This window comes from Motacilla alba, chromosome 12 (assembly GCF_015832195.1).
Source record: "Motacilla alba alba isolate MOTALB_02 chromosome 12, Motacilla_alba_V1.0_pri, whole genome shotgun sequence".
Taxonomy (NCBI): domain Eukaryota; kingdom Metazoa; phylum Chordata; class Aves; order Passeriformes; family Motacillidae; genus Motacilla; species Motacilla alba.
In genome coordinates, this window is record NC_052027.1 from 4,974,030 (window position 1) to 4,993,512 (window position 19,483).

At 41.5% G+C, this 19,483-nt stretch overlaps 1 protein-coding gene across 2 annotated transcripts; it reads left to right on the forward strand.

Moving 5' to 3' along the window:
* The first annotated feature begins 752 nt into the window (after positions 1-752).
* On the forward strand, positions 753-18,614 carry TMF1 (TATA element modulatory factor 1). Of its 2 annotated transcripts, XM_038149118.1 has the most exons (18): positions 917-1,054; positions 3,065-3,144; positions 3,233-4,305; positions 5,148-5,251; positions 6,122-6,248; positions 7,104-7,209; positions 7,843-7,985; positions 8,661-8,827; positions 8,979-9,135; positions 9,581-9,673; positions 10,294-10,450; positions 11,187-11,379; positions 11,628-11,697; positions 11,781-11,873; positions 12,909-13,019; positions 14,231-14,377; positions 14,687-14,812; positions 15,638-18,614. In XM_038149118.1, the coding sequence occupies exons 2-18, from the start codon at positions 3,090-3,092 to the stop codon at positions 15,779-15,781; spliced, it is 3,066 nt and encodes a 1,021-aa protein (XP_038005046.1). In that variant the 5' UTR covers positions 917-1,054; positions 3,065-3,089; the 3' UTR covers positions 15,782-18,614. The 2 variants fall into 2 exon arrangements, with proteins under 2 accessions (XP_038005045.1, XP_038005046.1); XM_038149117.1 differs by having other exon boundaries at positions 753-1,054; positions 3,065-4,305.
* The last annotated feature ends 869 nt before the right edge of the window (positions 18,615-19,483 follow it).

Genomic DNA, 19,483 nt, shown 5'->3' on the forward strand with positions numbered 1-19,483 from the left:
GCATCATTTGGCTGCTTTAGTCAGAGACTTAAATAGTGTTAGTGAATTCTGGTCTGATGTGTTATATGTGTTTGAAGTTCACAATTTTTAAACTATGAACTGCATAGTTTCAAAGGACGAGGATTAATGGGTACAAATTGAACGAGGCAGGAAATACAGGGACAGGACAAGGAGTGATGGGTACAAATGGAAAGAGGTGAAATATGGGGATAGAACAAGGAGTAATGGGTACAAGTGGAAAGAGGGGACATAGGGGAGTAGGACAAGGAGTGATGGGTACAAGTGGAAAGAGGGGACATAGGGGAGTAGGACAAGGAGTGATGGGTACAAGCGGAAAGGGGAAATACGGGGATAGAACAAGGAGTGATGGGTACAAATGGAAAGAGGGGAAATACGGGGATAGCACAAGGAGTAATGGGTACAGATTGAATGAGGGGAAATAGGGGGATAGGACAAGGAGTAATGGGTACAAACTGGAAAAGTGGAAATTTAGGCTAGATACTCGGAAGAAATCCTTTCCTGTGAGGGGCTGGCACAGGTTGCCCAGAGAGGCTGTGGCTGCCCCACCCCTGGAAGTGCTCCAGGCCGGATCAGACGGGCCTTGGAGCGGAAAGTGTCGGTACCCACGGCAGGGAGTGGAACCGAGCGGTGTTTAAGTGCCCTGAGCCGCTGAGCTGAAGCTCCGGAGGCGCTGTGAGGGCGGGCGCGGTGCCCCGGCCCCTCCTCCCGGACGTGTCGGGCCGGACGCGGCTGCGCCGGGCCCGGGTGCGACGTGGATCCGGCGGCGCCTGCGCGGGGCCCTCGCTCGGCTCCGCTCGGCTCCGCTCCCTCAGCGCCGCGCCCGGCCCGGCCCCCCGGCCCCGCCGGCAGCGGGGGCAGCTGCGGGCAACGGGCGCCGCGGAGCCGCCGAGGATGAGCTGGTTCAACGCCTCGCAGCTGTCGAGCTTCGCCAAGCAGGCGCTGTCGCAGGCGCAGAAGTCCATCGACCGGGTGCTGGACATCCAGGCCGAGGAGACCCCCTGGCCCGACGCCGTCATCCCCGACTACGGTGACGGTAAGGGCGGGCGGCCCGGCCGCCGTGCCGAGCCTCGCCCGCCTCCTCCGCTGTCTCCCCCTTAGCCTGGGGAGGTTTAACCGGCCCCCGCCCAAAGCCGCCCCGGTTTTTATAATTCAGAGCCCCCTGTGGTTTAATAATCCATGTTCTGCTGCCTCCCGTGCCGGGTGACACCGGCACGAAGCCGGGGCAGGCTCAGCTCAGAGCCTGGCTGGTGTCGCCAGTGTCCTGCTTTTATCGCATGGGTAGCGCTGAGCTTCATATCCCTGCTTCTCGAGGCGTTATTTATTTATGTTTGTTTTGCTGAGGGGCTAATAATTGGTAAAAACTGCTCAGTAATAGAAAAGGGGAAATCATGCTCTTTTCAGAGGCTTGCATGGATTCGCTCTTTGCAACAGGGAGGGCAGAGTAGAAGCTGAAAGTCTGGTCCATGTGAACCAAATGAAATTTCCACTTTTCGTGGCTTCCAGTTCATAATCCTCCAACATCTGTCGAAAGGAATGTGCTGGTGGAAAAGTTGTCATGGCTATGAGGAAGTGTCTCCCCTGTGTGTATGCTAATGGAGAGCCTGAAGGAATGGTCAGCCCGAAGCTGCTGTTTGGAAGGGAGAGAGCGAAAAGGAGTCCTCTTGTTAGAAACTCCCCCTAAAATAATATCTTAATAATAATAATAATAATAATAATAATAATAATAATAATAATAATAATAATAATAAACATATGGGAAACAAAGTCATCTGGAATCAGTGTCATTGTTACAACTATAGCTAGGAAAACTATGTGTATTTGGAGGAGGAGGAGGTTATTTCCGAATGAAGCCACTGCAGAGTGAGATTTCTGAAAACTGAAAGCTGTAGCAACTGAAAATGTTTTCCAGGTTGGTTGCTCAGCAAAAGTCAGTTTGGGATGTCTTTGTCCCTTTGAGGGCTTGGCAGTCGTGTAAGTAGTCTGGTGTCATCTTAAAATGCAGAAATTGTTTATAGAAAACTCTGTCATGCTTAATTTCTCAAAGCTCTAGACTTGTCCAACCATTTTTAACATTTTATTTGTATCTCAGTATTTATGGTAGTTCTGTAATTCGTAAGAAGAGCAGCAAAGATCAGTCTGCATATGGTTTTCAGGGAGAACCTTTTTGTTTTTAAGAGATGTCAAAATATGTTCTGAATGCTACAGTTAACTCAGAGCTTTTTCTGAAGCTGTTGAATCATGGACAAGGTCTCAATAAGTCAGATGCTTGTAGTAATAAATCACATGTTTGTAGTATTTTGGGCAATGAAAACAGTAATTATCTGGATTTGAGATTTGAGGCCACGAGCTATTAACAGTTCTGAAAGTAGAAGCCAGCTTTCAATATTGTAACTCAGTGTTTTTAATAGATGCTGCTGTAAAGAGTGAGTTTGTTTTTAAGTAGCCTGAAATAGTTGTGTTACCCAGATTATGTTTGTAGGTGCAAAATTGGATATTGTTTTTGATTTTGCTTTCTTACTTCAGATGCTGCTGAAATTCTTGTTCTTGTTGTTGACAAGTCTTGGAAAACCTGCAAGAAATACAATAATTGGAATTGTTGATGTTGTTTTAGCGCAGCTTCAGAACTGAACAATTCAGTATTTCTCTACAGAAGAGGAAAATTCTCAGCTGGGCTGCTGGTGATTTTTATTGTCAGCTCCATGCTGATGCTTGATGTATGAGGAAACATGAAGTCTGTCAGAAAGTGAAGGGCAGGAACCTTTTACAGTGTAAATGCTGCAAATACTTACAGCTTTTCCCCTCTGTTTTCTGTAGTGGTGTGTGAAGTGTTTATATGCTACTTGCAGATAACTTTTAAGACCTTGTAATTTTTTCCTCCTTTTTCAAATCAGTACATTAATTCTTCTAATTACAGCTTTTCATGTTGTTTTGCTTGGACTCCTTTCACTGTAGGGAAGCAGGAGGCCACATTTGCTTTTGCTTGTAGCTTTCAAGTGGGTTTTTTTGCCTATCTCTCTTTTTCCCTTTTTTTTTTTTTTTTTAGGAACAAATTCTCTCATAAGTGGAGGATGGGACACATCTTCCTGGGGCTTGAACTCAACTACAGAACCCCAGAATCAGCCAGTATCGCCCACAGCCATCACAAAGCCAGTGAGGAGGACGGTGGTGGATGAATCTGAAAACTTCTTCAGTGCCTTTCTCTCCCCAACAGATGTTCAGAGTATACAGAAAAACCCAGTGGTGTCCAAACCTCCAGCCAAATCACAGCGACCCAAAGAGGAGGTGAAAAGCACTTTAAAGGAGTCTCAACGCTGCAGTCAGCTGGAAGGGCCAGTGACAGCAGAGGCAGAGGTGAAGGATTCCTCTGTGGCTGTCCTGGACTTGAAAAGCCTTGATGTTCCCAAGGAGAAATTAGAAGAGAATGCTGTGCTTAAACCTGATGCCCAGCATGAAGCAAGCACAAATGAAGTTACTGACAAAAAGGTGTCTGCTCTAAATTTTGAAGAACCTGAAGATTCTCCTACTGAGAAATCCAGGGTAGGAGGGGATGGAGCAGCAGGTGCACCTGAGGGCACTTCTCAGCCCCTTGGAGCAGGCACGAAAGACCTGGGTTTGGAAGGGAAGGAGAGAAAGCCTGAGGACAGACAAAGCAATACCCCATCACCTCCCATCAGCACCTTCTCCTCAGGCACTTCCACAACCAGTGATATTGAAGTTCTGGACCACGAAAGTGTGATAAGTGAGAGCTCAGTAAGTTCCAGACAAGAAGCTGCGGATTCCAAATCCAGCCTTCACCTCATGCAGACCTCGTTCCAACTCCTGTCCACATCTGCCTGTGCGGATTATAATCGCCTAGATGACTTCCAGAAAATGACTGAGAGCTGTGGCTCCTCGGATGCTTTTGAAAGAATTGATTCATTCAGCGTGCAGTCCTTGGACAGCAGGAGTGTCAGTGAAATAAATTCAGATGATGAGTTATCAGGCAGGGCTTCTGCTTCAGCGTCTGTCGCCGTCAGTCCTTCCGTGCCAAAGACAGAAACGGTTGACGCCCTGAAAAATAAATCTGAAAACTTGAATGATGCTCCTGTGCTACATGCTGAGGAAGCTGAGATGGAAGAGAGTGGGAGAAGTGCAACCCCTGTTAATTCTGAGCAGCCAGATGTTGTTTTGGTTGCTGCTGTGCAAACTGCTGAAGAACAGGTTGTGAAGGAGGAGGCCGAGCCCCAGCAGGGTGCTGGGGAGCAATTGGTACAAGAGGACGCTGAAAAGCAAGAGCTTAAAAAGGTAAATAAAACATGTATTGCAAACACACCTTTTAATTGCAAATGAGACTCCTGACATTTCCTTACATTGTCCTGTATCTCTTATATCAGCTTATTTGAATGAATTAATCGATGCTGAACTATCTGACCCTGTGCAGAACTGTCCCTGATACCCTGCAGTGGAACAGTACTGGTAAAATTTCTGATCAGATAGTTGTGGGTTTCACTTGACCCACCTGGTTGTCCTTGTTGTGAATTGTAAGTAAGGGTGGCAAACAGGAAGCCTGATAAGTCAGATGTGTTATTTTAGTTCTTTGGTGTTTACATTTATATATTTTCTTGTATTTTTGTTATCTATGTTCCACTTTCCAAAACTTGGTATTAAGAAATTATTTTAAGAGCTTTTGACCCTGAGTGAAAGTTTTCCTCCCTCACCTGAGGCTATTCTGCTGCTTTGTGCTAATGTTTCACAGAAGAGACCTTCCCACAGAAATTATTCTGTAAAGAACATTAGGAGTCCTAATGCTTAATGTAAGCCATAATTTTATAGACTATCAGCTCTAGTTAAAAACTTCATTTATAATTAAACCGTATCACAGTTGATGATTTTGTTGAGGAACTTACTTGAGCTACATGTGCTGAATTAGTAGGATTTCTACACCTGTAGAAGATAGTTGTCTTTGTGTTCAGGTATGTGGCAGAAACATAATCCTCACTGACTTCTGCCCCAAATCCCTGAAACATTGACCAGTTCAGTTTTAAATAGTCTTGTGAGGGAATAGGAGTGGGAAAAAGGGAAAGCCTGCCCCTCTTGTGTTTTAATTGTCCCATTCATCTGATCTTTATCTATGAAACCTTGTCCAGATGATTGATGCATTAACTGAGAAGCTGGAGAAGAGGGAAACACAGTTATTAAGCACTAGTAAAGAAAGAGCTCGCTTGGAAGAAGCTTATGATAACCTCAAAGAGTAAGTATGAAAATACACTCAGTGCTGTAACTGTGACTTTGCTGTAAAAAGGTCTTAGATAACAGATCAAACAAGGAGCTTTGTGGCTGGAGCAAAGGTTGCAGGGGATGTGCACTGTTTGGGAAAGGTGGCAATAATGTCTGCATGTGCCGTGATGGGATTTTTTAAAGACGTGTTATTTCTTGGAGCCAAAATCTCTTTTGGGGGGGGCTGGGGAAAGAGTTTTCAGTAAGCAAGCAGTAAGAATGACAAATGTTGAGAATCAGTCCTGATTACTTATAAAGATCTTTATTGTAAGACTAGATTCAGCTATTAAGAGAGACTGACTTTGCTTATACAGAGGGAGGAACCTGATTTACTAAGTAATTTGTTGACTAAAGTGTGGGCAGGGAAACTATGGAAGAAGGGCTGGTTGTAGGGGAAAAAACCTGAAATTATTACTTAATTTAGTTAAAGTTAAAAGAGGGAAAATGGAAAGTTGTATTTACCAGCTCATTGGTCAAATATTGAGTTAGAAAATTTACAGATATATGATGCTGTTGTTTAATGACTAAATTGATCCTAACTTAAAAAAGAGATGAAATAATTTCCCCTTTATATGATGCAGATTATGGTTAACTAAAACAGGCTTTTTCAAGGAGCAAAACATTTAAGATAAATCAAGCATTTAGTTGTTTTCATGGTTAAATTCTGAATTGATAAAGATCTTTGATTAGGACTTCTGATACAAATGTTAGGTTTTTTGACTTTAGCTTATCATGTGTAATACAAGTAAAATACTTCTTAAAAGCGTTTAGGACAACTTGTTGCAAACTGTTTGGAGTGTCACGTACCCGTGCAACTGTTCTGAAATGTTCATTTTAAATGCAGTGAAATGTTTAGAATGAAAGAAGAGAGCAGCAGCCTTTCATCTCTTAAAGAGGAGTTTGCTCAGCGAATTGCAGATGCTGAGAAGAAGCTCCAAGTAGCCTGCAAAGAGAGAGATGCAGCTAAAAAGGTGATTTGGCTTTTTTTATGAAATTAATATTTATTAGTTTATGACACAATTGAATTTCTTGAGGAAAACAAATTAACATTAACCCAGGGAAAAGCATGAGGCTGTTGGTAACCAGCATGTGAAAATCTATGTTCTTGCATCCATGCTGTGAACCAGCTTGGGGAACTCATTTAATTGTGAAAAAAAGAGATTTAATGTGTGCTCTCATTCACCTTGTACCCAACAAGTATTTGCATTGGTGAGGGAGAATGGCCTGGGGATGTGAGGAAGGGGTGAAGAATGGGAATGGCTTCTTTAGAAGATTAACTGGGAGGAAAATTAAGGGCTGATGACAGATTTATTTGGAAAGAGCAAAGAAATCTGCAGCAGCAAAGTTTATGGGCTTTAAATGTTCTTGACCTGGTGTCACAGCATTTCATTTCTCTAGCTTGATGCAGAAAGGAATCTCAAATCTGACTGAAAACCAAATATTTTTCAGCTGTTGGTCACTGTGTTGGCACAGCAGTGAGTTGAACTAGAAAAATTATTCAGTAGCTATGTGTGAATAGGACAGGTTGGTTTTTCTCTATTGCAAAAGTTTGAAGAAAATTGAATGGATGGGGAAGTTGGAACAAATTGTACAGAGGATTTACAGAGTTTCAATCCTTGGGGTTTTTAAAACTTGATGCAATAAGGCTCTGAGCAATCTCTTTTGATCAGATAATCTCCAGAGTTCCTTTCCAACCTAAATTGTTTTCCAAGCAAAGTCTTGTGAGAGGAAGGGCAGAAGAAAAAGGTGATCAGTGTAACACACTCTGTGTTTTTCCCTCCATGTATTTTAATAAACAGTCCTAAGTATTTTATCCTATTATTTAGGAAGTAAAGACTGTTAAAGAGGAATTGGCTACTAGACTTAACACCAATGAAACGGCTGAATTATTGAAAGAAAAAGAAGAGCAAATCAAAGGATTAATGGAGGAAGGTGAGAATTTAATTTTTTTTTGTAGTCAAAATGTGTAGAATAGTTTGAAATGTAGTAGCCTTGCACACAAACCTTCTTGGTGTGGGGAAGAAGTGCTAAATTTGAAGCATGTTGGATGTTTCTGAATGTTTTAAGCATTTAGTGAATAGCAGAGTAACAGGAGGGGTCAGGCAGGTACAGGTGGCTGGAGAGGTGATTCCTGCAGGATTCATTGAAAGGTGCTGAGATAAAACCAACGTGTTCAGAACAGCATTCCATGTTCCATTCAGAGGAATTCTAACAAGGGCATTGTTCATGGCATGTCTACAGTGTCTCCTTTAATACTTTTTAATTTTGGAGGCAAAATATAGACACTAAATGAGAAGATAATTTTTTTTTCTAACATGATGAGCTCACTTGCTTCATTTTCAAAGCCTCATCCTATCCTCTCTCACTGTAACTCAGTGTAGCAAGGGCATCTCAGGATAAGAAAGATTTAAACTTGAGATCTTGAATGAAAAATTGTAAGAATAAATATTTCCATATTTACTGGAGTATTATTTTCATGGGACTAAAGAGCAAGGCTGGTGTGAATAGAGAGAATCCATAGAATATCACCAATATGCACTGGCTTAATGTTTCATTTCTTCACAGGAGAAAAGCTTTCCAAACAGCAGCTGCAGAATTCCAACATTATTAAGAAATTAAGAGCCAAAGAGAAAGAGAGAGAAAATATTAATACAAAACAGAACAAAAAGATTAAGGAATTGGAAGAGGAGTTGCAGCATTTAAAGCAGGTGAGATATTTGTTGATTTTTTTTTTTTAAACTCTTTATATTCACTGCAAAATTGCCTTTTGGGAGGGCTCTTGATAAATTGACTCTTTTAATTTTCTGAGACTTCTCCATTTCATAGAATCCCAGAATGGTTTGGGTTGGAAGGGACCCTAAAGCCCATCCAGTTCCATCCCCTGCCATGGACACCTTCCACTGTCCCAGGCTGCTCCAAGCCCCATCCCGCCTGGCCTTGGACACTTCCAGGGATGGGGTAGTCACAGTTTCTCTGGGCAGCCTGTGCCAGGGCCTCACCATTTCACATTGTTGGAGCACTGAGTTGTGGTTTATATGTGTATTCCTGGTAAAACTGCACTGGGGGATCTTCTCAGCTGCTTGTTTGCCCTTGCACTGCTGTTACCATGTGAGCTGGAAAACCTGTACCACCAAAATTTGGACAGTTAGTGATTGAGTCAAGACCTGACAAATTACAGACCTAGGATGTGGAGCTGTGTGAAGCTGTGGTGAAGAGCAGCTCCCTCCTCTGGGCAAGGCAGGGAAGCAAAACCTTTCTGCCAAGTGTTAGATGGGTTTAGCCACTTCATCCCAAATTGGTTGCCACTGTTGTCCCTGTCCTCGGGCAGTGTTGTCTGCCCCACGTCCTGGGGTTTGTTTCATGTTTCTTGTCTGCACTGACAGGTGCTTGATGGCAAGGAAGACCTTGAGAAGCAGCATCGAGACAGCATTAAACAACTGAACAGTGTTGTGGAGAGACAAGAAAAGGACCTTACTAAACTTCAGGCAGAAGTGGAGGAACTTGAGGAAAGGAACAGGAGTGTGCAGGCAGCACTCGACAGTGCCTACAAGTAAGCAAAGCAAGCACACCTTCAGATTGTGGCTCTTTCTTGTGCAATGCTTATGAAATATTTAAGTGTAACAAAGTTACTTTCCAAGTTGCTGTTGGCATTTAAATGTACTGGGGTTCTTTTATTTCTTTGTTTGGTTCTTTCTCCCCAGGGAACTTGCAGATCTTCATAAAGCTAATGCTACAAAGGACAGTGAGGCTCAGGAAGCAGCCCTGAGTCGGGAGATGAAGGCAAAGGAAGAGCTTGGGTTAGCACTGGAAAAGGCCCAGGAGGAGGCTCGGCAGCAGCAGGAAGCTTTGGCAGTTCAGGTGGGTCTGAAATGCAGTGATAAACTCTTTAATTCAGCAGGTGACTGCACTGAGCTGCTGTGTACACCTGATGTAATGGACCAGGTAGAACTCGTTTTTGTGTACTTAGCAAATACCCAGAGGATTTCTTCCCTGTGGAACTTGTTCCATGTTAAGGGGTGGTTGTGCTAACCTTTAAAATACTAATTTTATTTAAAAGTAGTTATAACTTTACTTGTCTAAATGAAGTTACTTTGACAGGCTCTATGTTAAGTTTGTGGCACTCTTAACTCTTAGAATTTTTAGTGATAAATAAATCAGTGTAACTATTTATGTACGTGCAAAAATGAAGCCTTTACTTGTAAACAAACATGTCACTGTTTGAAAATGGTGTGGGGCTGTGGCAAGGGATAGGTGATGATATAACTTTTGGCAAGAGTTTAGTAACAATGTCTTGTTTATTTAGGTGGCAGACCTGAGGCTGGCACTGCAACGTGCAGAGCAGCAGGCAGCAAGAAAAGAAGATTATTTACGGCAGGAAATTGGTGAACTACAGCAGGTACTATAACAAACAGATGATGCCAACTTGCATCTGCAAGGAGGACTTCTAAAAAACCCAAAAATAAAATGCTACCATGACATGAACAGCCTGAAAGAGAGGCTTTATTTTCCTCATTACCCGCAGTTGTTGTCCTTTACAGAGGAGCAAGAAAAATATTAATGGAAATTTTTTTTTTAAATCACATAGTGGAAAAAATGTCTTAGTTTTTTATGATGCCCCTGAAATAGAATGCTGATCTTTTTTAATTAGAGACAAAATACAGACATTAAGTCTGTGATAGTTGTGTAAAATTGCTGGCAAATGCACTTCTGAATGACTCTTAATCTGCTTCTTAAGAATATTTTATTGTTCTTAAGGGCCAGAGTATACATTGTTGCCAAAATATTTCAAATGATGTCCAGAGCTCTGGAATTTCTGGGCCCTTGCTCTATTATGTATCTAAAAATGTTTAACTTCTCTCTTGGAATTTCACACTTGACTTTGAGTTTGAACCACACGAATGTGAGATTGTAAAGCAGTAATCTTAGAACGTAAAGCAGCTGCTATTTATTTAGATGAACTCTGTATGAATCTTTCAACCCATCACCTGTTAAATTATATTTGGTTTGTGATTTCAGAGACTCCAAGAAGCAGAGAGCAGGAACCAAGAGCTGAGCCAAAGTGTAACCTCTGCTACACGGCCCCTGCTGCGGCAGATAGAGAACCTGCAGGCCACACTGGGAGCCCAGACCTCTGCCTGGGAGAAACTGGAGAAGAACCTTTCTGACAGGCTGGGTAAGATGGTTGATCTTCTACTGAGCCGTGAGGCTCTGGGTGAAGATGTGAGATGTGGGAAGGCAAAGGTACAGGGCTTAACTCTTGCCTAAAGTGTAAATGGTGGATCATGAGACAGGAGCACCAAATGCTTTCCTGTAAGGAAATGGTCTGGGGGGGTTATGCCAAGGTTTTGGACAGGTAATCCTGTGTAAAACACTCTGTAACAAGATTGTAAGGTGTGAAACACCTTGCAGCACCACTGTAAAACACTCTGAAACGTAAGATTGTAAGGTGTACATGTCCTCACAGCATCTAAGGGCACTGAGACACTGAAAGCATTCCACTGTTGAGCCTGATGCTGAGATTCCCAATTGTAAAGTTTGGAATCACTTACCTAACTTCATAGCTGATGATACATAGATTATTTGATACAGTAGTAACCTATTGTTTGAAATGAAAAATGCATTAAAAGCCCAAAGGTGGACCCAAAGAAATTATTTCCTTTCTGGAAGCAATCTGTAGTTGTATGTTGCATTCTGAAAGAGTCTGAAATCTGTTCATTCTGCATGGCTTTGATCCTCTGTGTGTGAAAAATATTTAATTTCCTTTACAAAAGAAAACAAGATGTGTTTTAAAGAAAGATTAGTTGCATATAAAAAAACCCTCGAATTCAATTTTGATATATAAGTAAATGGCTCATATGCTAGATATTTGATCAAAAAAGGTTAAATTCCATGTTTTTTCTTACTATTAGGCGAGTCTCAAACTCTTCTAGCAGCAGCTGCTGAGAGAGAACGGGCTGCTACAGAGGAACTTCTTGCTAATAAAATTCAGATGTCTTCTTCTGAATCTCAAAATAGTCTTTTAAGGCAAGAAAATACCCGTCTGCAGGCTCAGCTGGAAGTGGAGAGAAACAAATTGAAGAAAATGGAAAATGAGAATAGCCGGTGAGTTCATTTTTGCCTAACAGTATTTCTTTATAATGTAGTGAAATGGAGTTGCAGTGTGTTGGCAGAATGTTACAAAAAAAAAAAGTTGTTGAGGATACTTCGTTTCATTCTAAAGATTTAAAAGTGTTACATTCATTATAATTTGTAGCCTTGCAGCTGAGTTGGTTTTAAAGCATTTTAATCTATAGGGTATAGAATGGAGAATACTTATTTATTACCTTTACCTCTTTCCTTCCTCCGTGTAGATATGAGGTTGAACTAGAAGGGCTCAAAGATGAGTATGCAAAAACCTTGGAAGATGCAAAGAAAGAAAAGGTATTGCCTAGTTCACCTTTCATTTCTGTTATGCTTGAAATTTGAGCCAGCAGGAGATTAGCAGCTTGTGTTTCTCTTTGCAGGCACTGCTGGCTACTCAGTTAGAAATGGAGAAGATGAAGGTTGAGCAGGAGAGAAAGAAGGCTGTTCTTGTCCAAGAAGCAGCAAAGGAGAAGGTGCCAAAACCCCATATTTATAAGTCTTACTGATATTGTCTTTATTTTAGGAGACATCTGTACCTGAAACTTTTAGTGCCTGGCAGTATCTTTCCAGTGAAATAAGTGTTGTGTTAGACTCACTGAAATGAGTTTTGAGTAATAGTCTGTTTAAGCTGAGAAAAGGTAAAATATGGATTGTTTTCTCAATCCTCTGTGTCCTTTGAGTGCTCTTGGATCCTTTTTCTTTTGAAGCTACTTGTTTCCTTTGCTTAGACTACCAGCATTGCTTCCACTGAATTCTTGTTTTGTTTCAGTGTGTAATGTTCCACATGCTTTCCAGCTGAAGTCACAAGTCACAGAGCAATCCTCAATAGTCATTAAATTCATTACCACTAATTAGCAGTTAGTATTCAGTAAAACTATTTCTGTTGTTTGTTTCTTACTGTCTCCAGTCCTAAAATCTAAGTGCTTTTCCCTTCAGAGGTTAGCATGCTTGTAGCTGCTGCCTGGAAAAAGGGGCCAGGCTGTTTTGAAGAGGTATCAGTAAATTATTATCATGTGAAAAATCCTGGAATTCAACTCATACACTTCATTTAAAAAGAAGAAAAAGGCCTTAACAGTCATTCTAAGAGATGTTCTGGGTGTGAGATATTATTTCTGTGATACATTTGGATGTACAAAACTACCTCTAAGTCTCTTTTGGCTAGTTGAAAGAGAAGCTTTTTTCAGTGTAATTTGCTGCTTCTGTCTTAATTTCCTGGAAGATCCAAGATCTTGAAGATAGGCTGTGTTACAGCACAGAAATTCTTTGTTGTTGAACTTTCCTATGTTTTAGGTATGGGGCAAGTAGAAAATCTATCACATAATGTTCTGTAGTTGTTGGTGGAAAAATGGAGGCTATTTATAGAATAAATATATATTTTATATATATAGAGAGAATAAATATATTCTAGTATATATATATATATAATAAATATATTTTTCTTTTAGCATGTTGTGAACATTTTTTCTTTTTCTAGCTGGTGATATTGGATGTCTTTGTTTGTTTTTAAGGACCGAAAGTCATTCACAGTGGAAACTGTATCAAGTACACCCTCAATGTCCCGCTCCAGTTCCATAAGTGGGGTGGACATGGCAGGTCTTCAGACCTCTTTCCTCTCACAGGTAGGATAGATCACCTATAATGGCTTTCTTCTTCTTGACAGACCACTTACTTTCCTTCTCAAGGACTTCTAGTAACATAGAAAATGACTCTTCAAGAGTGTATTTGCCTTAGACAAGGTAACATCCTGTGCAGAAACATCTAAAATCTGATTACAAGATGCGTGTGACTGTAAAACATACAATTGATTTATTTTTACTGCACTCCTGGTTTAGGGCACACCCCTGCTCCCTAGGCAGCATCAGTGACTGCTGTGCTCTGCTGTCTGCTACTGCTGCTCCTCCCCTGTCAGTCCAGTTCATGCTGCCAGCATCAAATGGCACCTGCAGAAGTGTCAGGATGTCGGAACTCAGAATGTCCTGCAGACATTCTCGGATGTTCCAGACCCAGGTCAAAAGCATCTGAGACCCTGGCATGCAGCCAGAGACCCCTTTGGCTTTGAATCTGACCCATGGAACAGTTTACCAACTTTGCAGGAAGAACAAGAAGTCACAAAAGTTTAGATATTGTAGTAGAAGTAGTCACGAAGTAAAGGGTAGGATTTCTGAGTGCTGTACAGGGGGGTTTAAGCCTTGTACACAGGGGTCCAAGTTTTGTACATGGGGGTCAGGGGTTCTAAGATGGAGGGATTTGGGTGTGCCCTGTCCTCTTTCTTTCTCCTTCCTAGCCTCCATGTCTTTGGTGATGTTGGCACTCACAGATTGGTTTAGAGTAGAAAGTCACCATTCAATATAGATGATAGGCACTGGGGAAAAAGTATAAACATGTAACACGGAATGTATGATATAAAAGATGGCAGCAGCCCCCTGGGAGGGCAGTGTGCCTTTGTCTGACCTGCTGAACGGGCCACAGCAAGCAGCTCAGGAGAAGAATCTTTTAGATAACCAACAATAAACTACCTTGAGAACAGACAACAGAAGACTACTGAGTCTTTCTTCGAAGGCACAGGTTGGAAGAGGGACTTTTCCATCTTTTGGGGTCACCCCAATCCGGGGGTGAAACCCCACATCAGGAGAACTTGCCAGTAGGGAGCTATCCCAAATTGTACCTATTCACCTCAAGCTTTTGTTTTGATAACAAGCTTTAAGCATTGAAATGCTTGCCTAGCATAGTGTATTTTAAATCTTAAGTTATATCATATTTAGGAGAGGGAAGATTCCAAAATGTGTGTGTTTTTGTCTAATTTTCAGCTTCTCTAACATTCTATTTGTAGGATGATCCTCATGATCATTCATTTGGACCAATAGCTGCCAGTGGGAGCAATCTCTATGATGCAATAAGGATGGGATCTGGTTCAAGTATAATTGAAAACCTTCAGTCCCAGCTAAAACTAAGAGAAGGAGAGATTTCACATCTACAGGTATCTTTTCTGAAAGCTTGGTGTGTGTTACAAGAATTCTGTGAACCAGCACAGCTGTGGAGGGATGAGCACGAGAAGGGTTTGTTGGTTCCTTTTTTGTTTTGGCAAGGACCTCTCCAGAAAACCTGTCTGTCTGAAAAGTAAAATATCCAGGACACTGAGATTTGAGAAGAAAGTGAGAGTGGATCTGAGATGTACTGTTTCACAGTCTGGTTAAGAATAAGCCTTAATTACTTGTATTTTGATATGGTGTTTTATAAATACAGTGAATTCTTTCCTTCTCCTCCTTGTTATGTGTGTTTACCCTAGCTGGAAATTGGAAACCTGGAGAAAACTCGATCAATAATGGCAGAAGAGCTGGTTAAATTAACAAATCAAAATGATGAACTTGAAGAAAAGGTGAAGGAAATACCCAAATTACGCACGCAGTTAAAAGTAAGTACATTTGTGGTATAAATCCATCATAAAATGTAGATAATTGCATTTCTTTAGGAGTAGTCCTATCAGTTTAGGAATATATTCAAATCTGTCTCTAAGCATAAGTGACTAAAGAGCCTGGTTTTTGGTGAGTTTTTTTATAATTTTATTTTATATATAATAGAATCTAAAAATGCCCACTCCGTGGTTAGGGAGTCACTTCAAAACGCAGTTGTTGGAAACATGTGCTGTGCATAAGACTGTGTGCTAAACCAGGGAAAGACCATTTTTGTTTCTATCACTTAGGAACTTGTCTGGAACTGGATTTTATAGTAGAGGAAGTGTTTTGATAAATAGCATGGGTTTATGCAGAAGCTGAATATATGTCCAGTAGAGATACAGGAAACAGGACAAATAATTGGATCCTAATGTTGAAGAATTTAAAATTGAAATATTTGAAAAGTTTTGGAATAATTTTTGAATACAGAATGTTTCGTTTTCTCATGAAACATTTCCCAAACTGGTCATTCCTGTAGTAAAACAGTGCAGTTTTGTGTTTTTAATGCTTATAGCAATTGAACTTCAAGGTGCTTCAGTATGTCCTCTGAAGCCAGCACTAATTCTTTTATGATCTTTGGAATATGTTCCTTTATCTAGAATAAAAATCTAGCTGTATTCAAAGCACAAAGTACTTCTGAAGAGTTTACTGAGTGCTTCACTGTGGTTACACTCTGCTGAGTAGTGCTGCCCTGATTTCCCCTGGCAGTGTGAAACCCTGTCCAGCAGCAGCTTGTCTGAAGCTGGGAAGAACAAGCAGTGAGGTAACAGTGTGTGTCCTTGCAGGATTTGGATCAGAGGTACAACACCATTCTCCAGATGTATGGGGAGAAGGCAGAGGAGGCTGAGGAGCTCCGACTGGATCTGGAAGATGTGAAAAACATGTACAAGACTCAGATAGATGAACTTTTAAAACAAAGACAAAATTAATTCCTCCTGGAACTGTTAGCATTGTATGGTGACAGACTGTAAAGATAACTGTTTATGTAAATGCTGAATTTAAATGTCTGTAAAAAAACCCTGTATTATAGAAAATGTGACTATATAATAGAGTTCATATGTTGACAGAAGAATCAATGCTTTAAGTGTCCTGTTCTGTCTGCAGTTAAATTATTTGTGCAATATTTAATTTTTTTTTCTTCAGTCATCCCTTTATTTAAGTTTTTGCTAAATGGTGGGCCATTTTACATAAACAACAGAAATTATGGTTGTTACCTTGTGAGACAGCACTGGAAGGCATGAGTGGTACTAAAGCAGCCCTTGATTCATAATCTTTGTAAACCTATGAAAATCACATTGAGAAGTCTGTCCCAAGTGTTCGTATGAGTTTTTCTAAAATTTCATCAGGTAATTTTTAATAACTAAGTAGCAGGGACTTGCTGTCTGAAGTATACCTGGTGGATATTTTTATGACAGGAAAATCTTAGATTTGTGCTTACAACATCTGAACATGTCAGGGTGATTATTCTTAGACAAATCAGATTAGTCTGACTACTTAACACTTAAGTCCTCTAAAGAAGAGTGTGAAACTCAGATGAGCCTTCAAATTACAGCTTCATCTCGTATATTGTTTGTGTTCTGAGCAGTCTGGAGACAGCAGCTCTGCTTGTAATGACAAATGTGTTCAACTTTTAACACCAGAAATCCGAGCTGTTAAATATCTGTTTTAGATTTAGTAGCTGATTTTTAACAGTAGCTAGAATAGTTCAGAAGAATGCAGGAAACTGATTTTTTAAAAATAAATTGCTGCAGATCTCATGGTTCCTTTTATATAAGTAGCAAGGGTTAGACTTCTTGTAAAACTGAGCTGTGGCTTAATAATAGAGCAAGTCTCCAGTGGCTGCCAAGTATTTCTCATGCCATTCCTTAAGCAAGGTATTGGTCAAACAGCACTCACGTGACTTGGAGTTGAGCTGCATTTTTGGTAATGTCAGAGGAAATGTTTGAATGGGACCCTTGGGAATGCTGAGAAGGAGCTGTGGTCTTCCTCTCTGCATTCCAGAGAGCAAATATTTTGCTGCATCTCAGAACCTACTCGTGTGAAATACTGGGCAGTTGAAATTCTTTGCTTATCACACCAGTGCCTCTGTTGGGAGAGGTTTTTTTTTTTCCCAGACCAGTGCACGTTGTAATTTGGGAACTCTTTTCCTGCTTGGGTATTTGGTGGCCTGACACACAAAGGATGTGAAGGATGAGGAGTTGCTTCTAGAGAAATGCCTCTTGGTAATATGATTTTACTATGGGTGTTAAGGATTTATTCCTCACTGGGAGAACAGGATTTATTCCTCACTGAAGTTACGCAAGCAAGGGAATGTTGATGGAAAATCCTAGTCTGATTTGAGATTCAGGCAGTTACTCTGTGAGGATTTCGTTAAAGCCATAGAGCCAGAACACTTCAATTTGTTGTAACTCCCCATCTGTCATAGAATCTTCTAACTGCTTTAATAAAAATACTTTTTTCCCTTCCTTTTTTTTTTTTTATTTTTTTATTGGGAGGTGGGAGGGAATTACCCTCTTGTCTTCATTTCATGGAAATCATGGTGGTATGATTTTTCTTCTAAAAAACCTCAGAATTTTACACTTTGCCTTCATATTAAAGCATGGTTGGTTGCTCTATGGTTCTGGAAAACCCCAGACCAATCAAACCTAAGCAAAAATCAGTCCATATTAAAACACTTGCTGGAATTTTACTGATTTAGAATTATTATGTACAAGGGTTAGTTGAGCCTTTTCTTAAGAAAACTACTCTTTGTGATGGTCAAAGATTAAAAATTCTGTTACGTTTTTATCTACTACAGCGAATCAATAACTTCCTGGTTTTCACCTTTTTTTAAATGATCTTGGCAGACAAATGCAGCAAAGAAAAATAAATTATTTTATGGTCCTGAGAATGTCTTGAGCTATCTTGTTTTTCAGGAAAAGCTTAGGTAAAAGGGAAATTTTAACATGCTATCAGCATTTACTGTTTCAGATGTAAAAGGCAAAAGGTATTAGATTTTTAAATTTTACTAAAGTAGATGTAAATATTTGTATTGATTATTTTTGGATTCTGTATTCCCTTGTAGTGCAACCTTTAATATCACCTGAGAATCAGATGGCCTTCTGTGTCTTAATCATCAAAGCCTTAGAAAACAAAGTGGCTGTGGGAAGGTAGCATGGACTTCAAAATATCCTGGTTGTCTCATCTTTGATCTAATCGTGTGCTTGTTTTGAAGAAACATTAATGTCTGCTTGAACACAATTCATTGCTCTTACTGAGATTGCCTAGAAGAGTAACATGCACAATGAAAGGAGTTAGAATTCCAGTACTCACTTTTGTCTAAATTTATTATTTTAGAACATTCCTTCTGAAAACAATTAATTTAGCTCTCATTTTCACTGCATATGCAGGTATGAAGAAATGTTATTTGAAGGTTACTCAGTGTAGTGTTCAGAGGGAGCTGAGTTGCTGATGGAAAGGCCCCTGTGCATGTAGGTGGGTTTGGATGAGGGATAGATTATTCTGGTACTCACTTCCTTTAGGAACTCAAGATCTCATGTTCAAAATCTCATGTCAAATTCACATTAAAGTAGGATTAGATTTTTTTTTCTTGCTACATGTTCTAATTTATGTGCTTACATTTTACTAAGGGCTATAATGATTCTTAATAAGAGGTGAAATGGTTATCACAGTGGAATTTAACCCCTTGGTTTCTAGTTGTAAAATATGTATAAACTGTATAAAGCACGGGTCAGCGTAAAATAAAATTTTCCGCTAACAGTGTGCTCTGGTTCTCTTTGAGAAAATACTTAAAAATAATTCTGGGGAGGGTGGGTGGATGGGTGTGAACCTAGTGCTGTGAAAGGAAAATATTACTTAAGGTAGAAGATACCAGATATAGTTGGAATAGAGGTACAGATGCCAGCTGAAGTCTTGCGGTACCGTGGGTATTTATGTACGGGGGGTTTATTTCTAAATGCACCGCAGCGATGGCGTTGCGGATAATGTGAAATTCAGACTCATTTCCTTTATTGGGGTAAGCGGTGGCCCTGCAGGGCCAGCACCTCTGCCGGCGCCCGCCTTCTCCCGCAGGTTTCCTGGCTCGGTCTGAGCGATTGTTCCTCGTTTCCCACCTGGGAACGAGGTGAGCAGAGGTCTGGGCTGTGCGGGAGGATTCAAAGCTCTTGAGTACTGGCTCCCGCGCCTCCCCCGGCGCTCGTCGCTGCGGGAATTGGGTCACACCGAAGGAGGGTGCGGGGAGCCGGCGCCGGAGCGCTGCCGTGCTCCAGGGAGAGCCGGGAGGGCATCGCCGAGCCTGTGCCCGTGCGCCCGGCGGGGCAGGCGAGCGCGGCGCCCCCGGGCCGGCCCCGGCCCCGCTGCTGCCCGCCCGGGCTCGGGGGGACGCCTGGAACAATGGGGTGCCGGAGCCTGCGCTTCCTGCCGGGCCGCGGCAGGAAAAGGCCCTTTTCCTCCGCATCCTGCGCTCGCCGCTCCCGGGGCGGCAGAGCTTAATTTCCGGCAGCAGAAGGAAGACGCCGCTGCTCCCCCGCGGGCAGGTGCCCTTCGCCGCGGGCCCCACCTGAGCCGCCCCGCGCCCGGGCGCTGCGCCTCCGCCCCGGCCCGCCGGCACCTCCTTCCCTGCCTGCCTTCCC

What these genes read in the sequence shown, in the direction of transcription:
- TMF1 (XM_038149117.1), top strand. Translation starts at nt 913, where the DNA reads ATGAGCTGGTTCAACGCCTCGCAGCTGTCGAGCTTCGCCAAGCAGGCG. An exon ending in GCACTCGACAGTGCCTACAA is followed by an intron (nt 8,828 to 8,978) that starts GTAAGCAAAGCA and finishes CTTTCTCCCCAG; the next exon opens with GGAACTTGCAGATCTTCATA. An exon ending in GAGAGATTTCACATCTACAG is followed by an intron (nt 14,378 to 14,686) that starts GTATCTTTTCTG and finishes TGTTTACCCTAG; the next exon opens with CTGGAAATTGGAAACCTGGA.